We start from the raw sequence: 13,660 nt of genomic DNA on the forward strand, positions 1-13,660 counted from the left end.
GCTTGGTCTGTGTACGCTCTTCGGTCCGTTTGCTCGTTCAACAATGACTGAAGAATCTCAGAATATATCATATTTAACTATTATTATTTAGTTTGTCTTATGTGCAGGATGCTTGGTACTGATTCTTGATAAGTTGACATAAACATGGATCCTCCTGTCAATGGATCCTGCTATCAATACAGCTTATAATCTAACGAAAAATTATGTATGTGCATAAAGAACTATAACACAGTACGATGTAGACTCAGGAAGGAGGTGCTGATGATGGAAGTAAGGGACTATGAGAAGTGATAGGGACAGACGAGGTTTGCAGGAAGAGGGACTTGAGATTTGGGTCTTGACGCGAGGGGGGTTCGGATTTTGAAAAAGACTCTTCTAAGAGGTCGTAGAAAAAGTCCTGAGATGAGGTGCAGTAGGGGAAGCAGTGAGTAGGTTAATTTCACTGGCGCCTAAGGGGGAGAGTGGAGTCAGAGGGGAGGGGCCAGGTGCTGGAAGAGATTGACTCACTGCTCCTCCTTCAACCGAGATCAGATACACTGTGACACTCAACTATTTGAATATCTTGGAATTTGTCATGAGGCAGATCGCTCATCATTTCTTTTTGTTTTTGATAGTTGGATATTTGATTCGATTACCAAGAAGTTTTCACTTGACCCAAGATACGGTGAAAATAGTGGGATCATCAAATTTTCCAGGTATTAGTAAATAGATGTTCAGGACTTTAAAGAAAGTATTTAACGTTTGTTTAAATTTTGTGAATCTTCTCCAGAAGGCTGATGTTCCCCAGACATCCTAGTCTCCTGAGGCCCTTTTCCTGCCGTGGAAATGGGTTAGAGTTATTTCCATAGGGTTGGATTCATCCAACTCCGATTCTGTTTGCTATAACTGCCTAAGTGTGTGAAAATAAGTATTTCTAGAAGCTGTCTAGTTAAAGTTGTCTATAGTGTTTCTGCTTGTTATTATGTAATTATTAGCCATAATATTAAACATATGCAGTTCAAATATGCTAAAATTTTTTTCAGATGAGATCTATATTAAAAGGGTTTTGGATTCATAAGCTTTTGCTGTACTCATATGAGAGGCATAGCAACTAAAACTTTTTTGGTGGGGTTTTGTTTTGTTTTGTTTCCTGGGGTAAATTTGCATGCTTAGAATTCCTCCTCTGAAGTGAACATTCCAGTAGTTGTTCGTACACTGACAAGGTTTTTCAACGATCACTGTATAATACCCCACAGCATTTTGATAGCTCCAAAAAGAAACATCGTACCCAGTAAGCAGTCACTCTCCAGCCCCTGGAAACCCCTAATACACTTTCTCTCCCTGTTAATGTCCCTGTTCTGGATAGTTTATGTAAGTGGAATCATACATGATGTGGTGCTTTGCATTTGGCTTCTTTCACTTAGTATAGTGTTTTTGGGTTTATTCATGTCATAGAGTGTATCGGCACATAATTCCATTTTATGGCTGAATAATTATCCATTGTATGGATATACCCCTTTTTATGTATCCATCAATTGACGGATTTGGGGGCAGTTTACACTTTTTGGCTATATGAACAACGCTGTCACCAGCGTTCCTGAAGAAGTTTGTGTGTGAACCTGTTTTCAGTTCTCCTGAATATATACCTCAGAACATAGGGTAACTCTAGGTTTAACATTTTGAGGAACTGCCAAACTATTTTTTCAAGAGCCTTTATCATTTTACTTTTACACCAGTGGTGTATGAGGATTAAAATTTTACAGCATCCTTGCCAACATTTGTTACTGTTTATCTTTTTTTGATTATAGCCATCCTAGTATGTGTGAAGTGGATTTTCAGGTGGTTTTGATTTGCATTTCCCTAATGTCTAATGATGTTTTTAAGATCTTTTTATGTGTTTAATGGACGTTTGGGTATCTTCTGTGCAGAAATGTCTGTTCAAGTCTTTTACCCATTTTTTAATTGAGGGTTTTATTATTATTGGAAGTTATTTTTAATACATTCTGGATACCAAACCCTTACTAGGTATTTGATTTACAAATATTTTCTCCAATTCTGTGGATTGTGTTTTCACTTGAAAAAAATTTTTTTTTAATTTTTAAATTTTAATTCTAGCATAGTTAACATGAAGTGTTATATTAGTCTCAGGTGTATGATACAGTGATTCAACAATTCTGTACCTTACCTCGTGCTCATCACACATGGTAAGTGTGCTCTAATCCCCTTCATCTATTTCTCCCGTCCCTCCACCCCCCTCCCCTCTGGTAACCATCTGTTTGTTCTCTAGAGTCAAGAGTCTGTTTCTTGTTTTGTCTCCCTTATTTTTTTTTTCCTTTGTTCATTTGTAAACAGCCCAAATGCCCATTTTTGATGAAAGGATTAAGAAGATGTGGTATATATATACAATGGAATATTACTCAGCCATAAAAGAAGAATGAAGTCTTGCCATGTGCAACGACACGGATGGAGCTAGAGTGTATTATGCTAAGTGAAATAAGTCAGAGAAAGACAAACACCATATGATTTCACTGCGAAATTTAAGAAACCAAACAAATGAATAAAGGTGTTTTCACTTTTTTGATAGTGTCCTTTAAAGCACACATTTTAAACTGATAAAGTCTAATTTCTATTTTGTTCTTTGGTACTGGTGTGTTAGGTGTTGTATCTCAGAAACAATTGCCTATTCAGCAGTCATAAAGTTTTATTCCTGTATTTTTTATAAGAATTTAATGGTTTTAGCTCTTATGTTTAGGTCTTTGATCCATTTTGGATTAATTTACAAGATCAAGGTCAAACCTCATTCTTCTGCATGTGAATATTCAGTTGTTCCAGCATCATTTGTTCAGGATATTTTCTTTCCCTGTTGAATTTTCTTGGTGCCCTGTCGAGAAGCAGTTTGCCATAGATGTTTGGGCTTTTTTCTGGACTCTAAATTCTATTTCATTGATCTCTATATCTATCCTTATGCTAGTGCCACACCGTCTTGATTTCTGTTGCTTTAAAGTAAGTTTAGAAATCATTAAGTATGAGTGCTTCAAATTCAGTCTTTCTCAAGATTGTTTTGGCTCTATGCTGGGTCACTTGCAACTCCATATTAATGCTAGAATCAGGTTGTGCATTTCTGCAGAAAAGCCCACTGGGATTTTAGTAGGGATTGCATTGAAGTGTAGATCAGTTTTGGGAGTAGTACCAACTTAACCATATTAACTTTTCCAATTCATGAACTTGGAGTATCTTTCCATCTACTTAGATCTTCTTTAATTCCCCTCAGTGATGTTTTATAGCTTTCAATGTACAAGTTTTGCACCACTTTTGTTAAATTTATTCCTAAATATTTTGTTCTTTTTGATGCTGTTGTAAATGGAACGGTTTTATTTAGGTTTTGGATTTTTCATTTCTATTATATAGAAAAACAATTGAATTTTTCACATTGTTGTTGTATTCTGTCACCTTCCTGAATCATTTATTAGCTCTATTTTTTTTTTTTTTTTTTTTTTAGTTGGTAGGGGAGTTATTTCTTAGGATTCTCTAGATATAAGATGTCATCTGTAAATAGAGATAGTTTTATTTTTCCCTTTCCAATCTGGATGCCTTTTGTTTTTTTTTCTTGCCGGTTGCCCTAGCTAGGACCTTCAGTTCAGTACCGATAATAACAGTATCATCACACATGCTAAGTCTTATTTCTGATCTTACAGGGGAGGAAAGGTTTCAGTCTTTCGCTCTTAAATAAGACCTTAGCTGTGAGTTTGTTTCTTTGTTTTTTCAGGATTTTTTTATTTATTTTTTTTCATAGTACAATGGAGATAGTTTTTTTATTATTATTATTATGTTAATCACCATACATTACGTCATTAGTTTTTGAGTTTTTGTAGGTGAATTTTATCAGATTGACAAAGTCCCTTCTGTTCCTAGTTTGTTGAGTGCTTTTATTGTGAAAAGGTGTTGGATTTTGTCAGATCGTTTTTCTGCATACATTGAGATGATTGTGTTTTCTGTCCTTTGTTCTGTTGATATAATTTGGTATTATATTGATTGATTTTTGTATTTTGAACAAGTTGTGCAATCCTGGTTGATTATGATGCCTGATTCTTTTTCATGCTGCAGGATTGGCTGCTACTATTCTGAGGATTTTTAGCTCTGTATTCATAAAGGAAATTGTTCTGTAGTTTTCTTGTGTTGTCTTTGTCTGATTTTGGTTTTAGGGTAATCGTGGCTTCATAGAACAAGTTGGGACATGTTCCCTCTTCTTGTTTTTTTTAAGAGTTTGTGAAGTGTTGTTAATTCGACTTGACTTGTTGGGTGAAATTCACCAGCGAATTCACCTGGTGCTGGGCTTTTCTTTGTAGGAAGATTTTTAATTATTACTTCAGTCACTTTACCTGCTTTAGGTCTATTCAGACTTTGTTTTTCATTATGGATTCTGATGAGAAATAAGCTACTAATTTGAAAATTGGATCGTGTGTATTAACAAGTTGCTTCTCTTGCTGCTTTCAAGAGTCTGTCTTTTTGCACTTGAACAGATGATTATGATGTGTCTAGGTGTGGATCTCTTTTGAATCTATCCTAGTTTGAGTTCATTGAGCTTATTTGATGTGTAGATTGATGCTTTTCATCAGTTTGGGGAAGTTTTATCATTATTTCTTCAAATATTAATATTCTTTGTGCTCTTATACTTTCCACTCTTCCACGGAACTCGTATCATGTATACAGTGGCGTGCTTGATGGTTTCCCACAGGTCTTTGGGTACTGTTCATTTATTTTTCTTTTTTCCTCTTTCTTAGACTGGGTAATCCCAAATTGATCTATCTTGAGGTTTGCCGATTCTTTTTTCTGCCTGCTCAGGTCTGCTTTTGATTCTTACAGTGAGTTTTTCAATTCAGTTATTGTACTTTTTAATGCAGAATTTCTTTTGGGTTTTTTTTTTTTTTAACTTCTCTCTATTGATATTCTTTGGAGAGAAATCATTTTCATACTTTTTTTTTTTAGTACTTTAGACATAATGTTCTTGATCGTATTTAAAATAACTGATTTAGTTTTCTTTTTCAACCTTCTTCTGGCTATTTGGGGTCTTTTCTGGTTCCATACAAATTTTAGGATTATTTGTTCCAGCTCTGTGAAAAATGTCGATGGTATCTATAAAAAACTTATTAAACTCAACACCCCAAAAACAAATAATCCAGTCAAGAAATGGGCAGAAGATATGAACAGATATTTCTCCAAAGACATACAAATGGCCACCAGACACATGAAAAAATGCTCCACATCACTTGGCATCAGGGAAATACAAATTAAAACCACAATGATATACCACCTTACACTAGTCAGAACGGCTAAAATTAACAAGACAAGAAACAAATGTTGACGAGGATGCAGAGAAAGGAGAACCCTCTTACACTGTTGGTGGGAATGCAAACTGATACAGCCACTCTGGAAAACAGTCTGGTGGTTCCTCAAGATGTTAAAAATAGAGCTACCCTATGACCCAGCAATTGCACTACTGGGTATTACCCCAAAGATACAGATGTAGTGAAAAGAAGGGGCACCTGCACCCCCCCAGTGTTCATAGCTGCAATGTCCACAATAGCCAAACTGTGGAAGGAGCCGAGATGCCCTTCAACAGACGAATGGATAAAGAAGGTGTGGTTCATATATACCATGGAATATTACTCAGCCTTCAGAAAGGATGAATACCTACCATTTGCATCGACATGGATGGAACTGGAGGGGATTAGGCTAAGTTAAATAAGTCAGAGAAAGACAATTATATGGTTTCACTCATATGTGGAACATAAGAAACAGTGTAGAGGATCATAGGTTAAGAGGGGAAAACTGAAGGGGAAGTCATCAGAGAGGGAGAAAAACCATGAGAGACTCTTAACTCTAAGAAACAAACAGTTGCTGGAGGGGAGGTGGGTGGGGGAATGGGATAATTGGGTGATGGGCATTAAGGAGGGCACATAATGTGATGAGCATTGGGTGTTATATGCAACTGATAAATTATTGAATACTGCATCTGAGACATATGATGTACTACGTGTTGGCTAATTGAATTCAAATTGAAAAAATAAAATAACTGATTTAAAGTATTTGTTCAGTAAGTCCAAAATTTGGGCTTCCTCAGGGGCAATTTCTATTGGTTGCTTTCTTTTTTTCCTACCTATGACAATACTTTCTTGATTTTTTTGCATGTTTCCTATTTTTGGTTGAAAACTGGACTTTTAAAGTAATTTAATGTAGCAATTCTGGAAATCAGGTATGAATGTTGTTAGTGTCTGTTGCTGTTGGTACGTTTAATGATTTTTCTGAACTAATTCTTTAATTTCTGTATCGTTTGTCATATGCAGCCCCTGAAGTCACTGCTCAGTTAGCCTAGGCTGATTATTGGGTGGAGAGTTTTTTGGCCACCTGAAACTAGTCTCCTAGTCTCTGCTGAGGGTCTTTGTGTGCTTGTTGTGGTACACTCTAAACATTTAGCTAGGCAGTTGATGACTTTATCCTTCACTGTCTGCTCTGCAGAGCATCAGTTTCAGCCAGAGGTAAGAACTTAAGTTCTGTCTTGACTAAGCGAGCTCAGTCTTGCCCCACCCTATGCATGCACGTGGCCTTCTATTTTCCCAGGAATGTGTTAGAACTTTTCAAATCTCCTATGGACTTGTGTTCCCAGCTTTTCCTCTTAAGCATTTTGTTTAGCCTGTTTACCCCAAGTGTTACCTGCTGCATCGGCATTTACAAAGTTAAATGAAAGCCTCTAATTGTTTTTGAAAAATAATCTTTGGGAAAAGGTTTTGTACAGTGGTTGTGCTCTGAGTTAGATCAAGTGAAGACAGCCTTGTTAGTGGTATCTTCTTGGAGAGGGCCAGAGAAGTCAAATAATGACAGTTCTCTGGGAAGGAGGCATTGAAGTCCCTCCAACCCTGTCTGCCCCTCTAGTGGCTGCCAGCCTGCTGGTTCTTACATTGATTGGCATGGTGGTTATCAGAGCTAAGGCAGACTGGGGGAGGGGGGAAGAGGGAGATGGGAGTGGGGAAACTTAACAGTGCTAGAGCCCACCAGGCCCTTGTAACAAATTACCAGAGACTGAGTGGGTTAAACAACAAAATTTATTGTCTCCCAATTCTGGAGGCCAGAAGTTCAATCATGGAGGCAGAGTTGATTCTGCCTGAGGGCTGTGAGGGAAGAAGGGTCTGTTCCAGTTCTCCTTCCTTGGCTCATGGGTGGCCATCGTCATCCTATGTTTCTTCACATCACGCACCCTCTGTATTTGTATGTGTCCAGATTTTCCCCTTTCATAAGACGCCAGTTATTGGATTTGGGCTCACCCTAATTACTCATCTTAAGTTGATTACTTTTGTAAAGACTCTGTGTCCAAATATGTTCACATTCTGAGGTATGGGGATTAGGGCTCAAATAGATGCATTTGGGGAGAGGCGTAATTCAGCCCATCATGCCAAGATTCAGTTGTTTTTCTTGAATAAGTTTTTCACGGGTTGCTGCAAGTCTTTGATTAATTTCCAGAGTTCTGAAAATGTTGATCCTGACCATTTCCGCCAGTTTTTGCATTACCTTTATGAGGGAGATAATTTTTAGAGTTCCTTACTCTGCCATTTTCACTGATATCACAGCTTTTGTTTTCAAACTACAACCTTTAAGCCTAAATTATAAAATAGACCCATGGTAAATACAGAGAACAAACTGATAGGTGCCAAAGGGGAGGACAGTGGGGGGAATGAGCAAAATGGGTGAAGGGGAGTAGTAGATATGAGCTTCCAGTTATGGGATGAATTATTCATGGGGATGAAAGGCACAGCACAGGGAATATATTTAGTGGTATTGTACCAGCACTGGATGGTGATGGATGGGAGCTACACTTGTACTGAGCACCGCGTAGCGTAGAGACTGGTCGGATCACTATGTTGTGCACCTGAAACTGATGTGACGTTACCGAGTATACGTCACTAAAAATAAATAAATAAATAAACATGAACTACAAAAAAAAAAAAAAGACTGTTCTGGGAGTTTACTTTTAACTGTATTAATTGTATACATCAACATGAGGATAAATTGGCATTTTTTAAAAATTATAGTGTACACTCCCATGATTATGGCATTATGGTCTGTGTATATCTTTTGCTGGAGTTTGAGCATATTCCCCACAGTGGCCTTGTTTGATTATCAATTAACTTCTGTTTATTGTCTCCTAAATGTTATCTTCTTTTTTATTACATGATTTAATGCATTATTATTGATGTACAGGGGCATTATTTACTTCTGTATGTTGATCTTGTATTAGGAAACTTCTGGGTTCAGTTATATTTTCTTTGATTTAAATATGTGCAGAGGTTAGTGGAGGCTAGAGGAAGGGCAGAGCAGGAAGGATATACCTGTGCTGAGTTTCCACAGATGAGAAGGCATTTTGATACCTCCCTGAGTAAAACCATGGAAGAATGGTTCAGTGTGCTCCTTAGAGCAGTCTGAGTAGTTTGGCATTCCGAGGGCAAATAGTGTCAGAAGAGGTGTAAGGAGATATGTAAAAGACAGATCATGCCAGAAGAGCCAGTAAGTCAGGCTGAGTAGTGACAACTGTATAAAATAAACACGTATCCAAGAAGTTAGAAAAAAGAAGTGGAAATTAACTGAAGCGAGTAGGAAAGAAATAAAAGGAGGAATTAATGAAAGAGATCAGAGAACAGTAGGTTTAATGGAACCAAAAGCTGTCTTTGGACCGGTTGGTAGATGAGCTTTTGACAAATGTTTCATGAGTAACGGAAGCACAAAAAAATGTTACGAGTCAATAAAAGTATGCTGAACTTTATAAATTACAACTTAATACTTCGAATAATTTTATGCTAATAAACTTTAAATGAACAACTGTAATAAAATATGAATTTCTAAAGCAGACTTAAGTTACTTGTTAGACTAAGAATTACGTTTTCCTGATCGATAATCAAAAATTTGTTTTCCACCTTTTTCCCCATTGCTAAAAAAAAAAAAAGTACCAGGCTAAACGGTTTTCCAAGGACAAAGAACACTTTCCTTATTCTTTCAGAGAAAATTTATAGAAGAAAATCTGCCCAGTTCATTTTATGTGGCTATTACAACTTTAGATACCTTCCTTAATAATACTAAATTCTAAATAACTTTGATACTGAAATTGGAAAAGGACAAAGATGGTATAAAAATTATACACAATTGTATTTCTGAATATAGGTACAACTATCCCAGGAATAATGTTTGCAAATTGCATCCAACTGTATTTATTTATTTGTTTATTTTTTATTTTTTTAAATTTTTTATTGTTATGTTAATCACCATATATTACATCATTAGTTTTTGATATAGTGTTCCGTGATTCATTGTTTGTGCATAACACCCAGTGCTCCACGCAGAACGTGCCCTCTTTAATACCCATCACCAGGCTAACCCATCCCCCCACCCCCCTCCCCTCTAGAACCCTCAGTTTGTTTTTCAGAGTCCATCGTCTCTCATGGTTCGTCTCCCTATTTGTTTATTTTTTAAAAAAGATTTATTTATTTGAGAAACAGAGGGGGAGAGAGTGCATCTGAGGGGGGAAAGGCAGAGGGAGAGAATCTCAAGCAGACTCCCCGCTGAGTGGAAGCCCCATGTGGGGCTTGATCTCATGACCCATGAGATCATGATCTGAGCTGAGACCACTTAACTGACTGAGCCACCCAGGCACCCCCTGAATTTAGCAGTATTTAAATAAAAGAGCATGATCAGTTAGAATTATTCCAGGAAAGCAGTTCTAGAAAAGCAGTACTATTATCAAACATTCCATTAAAATATTCAAGAAAAAAAAAATGATCACCTCATTCAGTATAGGAAAAAAATTTGTTAAAATTCAATACCCGTTAATGATAAAAACAAATAACCAAGAATACAGGGGGACTTTCTTAACCTATGAAAGAGTATCTGTCTAAAAGCTACATTCAGTAAACGGCAAGCTATATGGTGAAACTTGAGAGACAGTCTCTTTAAACTTCAGAAAAATTTCGATTTTCAAGTACAATTTTTATTTTACTGGATCACAAAAATTCTCTGTATTTGGTGAATCAGTGAGGGGTCAGCAAGCAATTACTGAGGAGTTACCAGAACCTTTTCTGAAGGCTTACTTATCAGTAAATTCAAGGTTATTGAATCTTTACTGCATTCCTTTTGTATCTCCTAAAGAATACTATTTTTGCTTGTTTAATGATCAGTATTCTTTAAATTTTGAAGCAAAGTGGGAGGGGGGGCTACCTGGGTGGCTCAGAAGGTGTCTGCCTTTGGCTTAGGTCATGATCCCAGGACTCTGGGATCAGACCCCATCAGGGGCTCCCTGCTCAGCAGGGTGTCTGCTTCTACCTCTCCCTCTGTCCCTCCCCTGACTCATGCTCTCTCTCACAAATAAATAAATAAATGTTCAAAAAAATAAAGCAAAGTGGGAAAAATGCTTAATAATTAAAATCATAGCATGTATTTATTGACTTTTTAATTACATAATTTTTAAGTTCTATACTTTGTGTCACATCATTGTGAATAATCTATTATTTCTCTAAACAATTCTATTGATTCCTTTTGGGTTTGGTATCTTTGAAAAACTAAGATAAAGTCTCAGTAATTTATAATTGTCTTAATTCTTTGTAATTAAAATAATGTTCTGAGAATAAGTTAGTATAGTGAACTCTTCATAAAAGACCAGTGCATTATTTTCAGATTGAGACACACACACACACACACACCCACCCCCAAATAAAATACATGTATATATTTTTGAGTGTTAGTTATTACATGGATTGCAAAGAAATTTAGTTTTCATCAAGTAATTGCAATAACCCAAAGAAAAGTTATGAAACATGCAGCCCGAACTACAAAAATGTGAGGCATTAAAGAGCATGAAAGAATATAAAATATTATTGGAACATTTTAATATTGTATTTTCAGTGAAAGTATATGTTATGCTGCATCAAAAGAGTCCACATGTGTTATGTGTAACGCCACGACTGCGAAATTTGGAAATGATAGATCCATCATTCCAATGGCATGGGCCAAGAGGAAAAATTATTTCAGGTAGGCTTTTGTTGCAGTTATCATAATTACATTAATATATCTGAAATATATGCAGAACAAAGAGAATATTCGTATCTCTTATATATGTATCTGTTTTCTCAAGTTTTTTTTTTCCCCTTTGATTTCCCTTTGGAGTGAGACTCTCACAGTGTGTGTAAAGTTCTCTAGGCAGCTATATTCCACAAAAATGTGACTTTTTTTTTTAAAACTTCATAAAGTCATTTCGGTTACCTCAGTCACACTTGTCTTAGTCAAGTGTGTATGAAGAAGCAGATATAATTCTGGTTTTTGTTAAAAATACAAATGAACCCTTCGAGCTACAGATGCACAAATAGGGTTTTGTTTGTTTTTCTGCAGCCCCACTTTGGGACAACTTGAGACTTTATTAGTAGTTAGAGTTTTACATTTTTTGGTCTTATATTTTTTTCTGACTAAAATCCATACCAATGTGGATTATACTTGAATTAAATATTATTATCCATTAAGGAAAAAAAGACTAACATTGAGTGTTTTAGTATTAAGAACACGCTTTTAAATATGCTTCATGGTTTGACAGTGATTTTGTATTAATATATTACTGATGCTGTGCTTACAAAAGAGGGAACTTAGTACTCAGGTGTTCATCCAGAGGAGAAGGTAGACTTGAAACCCATCTGAATGGTAACCTTACAGTTTTCAACAAATTTTTGAGAAAACAAGATCTTACTGTCAGGAAGATACTTTTTTCCACATAGAGATTACTGTTGGTATGACTGATGTGATCATTTTCTCTATTCAGCTTCTTTTGTTGTTTTGAAATGTATATCTTAATTTTATTCTAATTTTTATTTTGTTAAAAGCTGATTTGCTTTTGCAGTGTAGTTTAAAAAATATAAATTAGCTTATCTGTTCTTGTTTTCAGCCTTGATAAATACCCAACTTAATGAATGTTCATCCTGAAGATCTGTTCAGTGAAACACCTAATTATTTTTACATCCTTTCTGAGGAAGTTTTCTTTATTGCTCTATTCACCACATTTCCTTCCTTCTTTCCTTCCTTCCTTCCTTTTTTAAATCCTATTGGTATTTTGAGAGAGTGCCTGTGGACAAAAACCTACACGTTTATTTTGTTATGTTGGTTGTGGCAAAGCAGTATATTCATATCCACACTTGCTGAGGAAATAGTCATTGGAAATAGACTTATTTTGTAATATGTTAATTCACATTTTTATATACTTGAATGATCTCAGCTGTATATTTCTATAATATTTATGCTGATTCTAAAGTAGCTTAAGGTTTAAAGAGGTACTCCTCTCTTTGGGTGAGGTGGTTCTTCAGAGTGAATTACTCAGCCCTTAATTAGTGAGTGACCCACCTGGTGGGTGCCATTGCGCTACGCTTTGTGGGAAATGCAAAGATCAAACTTAGTATCTCTGCCTGACTGTAGTAATGCAGGAGGAGGGAATTAGCAGAGATCCTAAGAGATTGTGCACTTAATATAAATCCATGAAATGGGCCAGGAATAAAAACATGCAGTACTGAAAATGTAATTGGATTTTATTTTTACTGCTCTATAATAGTAGCACATATGTCATGCAAACATGTATGTTAAATATGTTTACATTTGGTGGTTAAAACCCTGTAAGTTCAAAAACAGAAGCATCTAAGTATTGTTCTATTGTAACAAATGTTACTCCTTTGATTTGGAGATTGAAATCTGGAACATTTTCTTCTCTAAGATGCCATGCCAGTCTTGTAGTTTATCTTGCAAAATATAGTCTATGATTGAATTTTGAAACCTTCAACTAGGAGCAATAATTTATTGTATTCACTGTCATAATGGAAGATAAGATGTTCAGAAATGTAGTTATAATAAAATCATATTAATACCATGTTTTTTTTATTTATAAACACTATTCTCAGGAAATTCTGGTATTCTGACATCATGATCACATTTAGTTTGCAGTACATGATCGCACCATAATTCACTGTCTACCAGTTTTAAAGCTCATTTGTTGTACTATCATTATGATTTCAGAAAGAACTGGAAATGTTGTCTAATTTTCCTACAGCTTAAAAAGTGGAGAATCTCTTTGGAATCTAGATTAAACTGCACTGTACTCAGTTATCTTTTTATGAATATTCCAAAGTTAGTTTCCCTAAAATTGAACAAAAGAAATCATGTGATTATGTAATTACTTGCACATTCTCCTGGAGAGAAATACTCAGCTTGTTTAGATGAGTTGTAAAATATAGGGACCAATCTTAGATTTGGTCTCTTTCTCCTTCCCTTTCCCCACCTTCTCTCTCAGCCCCCACTCCCCCCCCCTCGATTTCTTTCTCTCTCTCTTTATTTTAAAGAGAGAGCACATGGGCAGGGGAGAGGCAGAGGGCATGGGGAGAGAGAGAGAATCCCAAGCAGGCTCCATGCTCAGCATGTAGCCTGACCAGAGGGCTCAATCCCATGACCCTGAGATCATGACCTGAGCCAAAATCAAGATTTGGACGCTCAACTGGCTGAGCCACCAGGCGCCCCTCCTTCAGTATTTTTTTTATTTACAAATGTAATGCATTTTTTGCACAAAGACCTATACCTCTTACCCCAGCCCTTCTTCCATTCTGATGACTTAACTCGT

The 13,660-nt window shown here is 36.2% G+C and overlaps 1 protein-coding gene across 8 annotated transcripts in view; it reads left to right on the forward strand.

Annotated features, from left to right (window-relative positions):
- Positions 1 to 13,660, forward strand: part of ZPBP (zona pellucida binding protein) — a 105,834-nt gene that overhangs the window by 1,589 nt on the left and 90,585 nt on the right. For 5 of the 8 annotated variants that reach the window (XR_012375953.1, XR_012375952.1, XR_012375954.1 and 2 more), the window contains exons 2-3: positions 615 to 695; positions 10,921 to 11,046. The exons of 1 other annotated variant lie outside the window; for it this stretch is intronic. Coding sequence is in view for 4 of the 7 variants with exons in the window: in XM_025853120.2 (XP_025708905.1) it covers positions 615 to 695; positions 10,921 to 11,046 (207 nt within the window). In the remaining 3 variants the exon portion in view is untranslated. The remainder of the gene's footprint in view (positions 1 to 614; positions 696 to 10,920; positions 11,047 to 13,660) is intronic. 2 more of the 8 variants (XM_025853121.2, XM_025853119.2) reach the window with 2 other exon arrangements.

Source organism: Callorhinus ursinus, unplaced genomic scaffold (assembly GCF_003265705.2).
Source record: "Callorhinus ursinus isolate GAN/ISIS: 27379988/994484 unplaced genomic scaffold, GSC_fseal_2.0 scaffold60, whole genome shotgun sequence".
Classification (NCBI taxonomy): domain Eukaryota; kingdom Metazoa; phylum Chordata; class Mammalia; order Carnivora; family Otariidae; genus Callorhinus; species Callorhinus ursinus.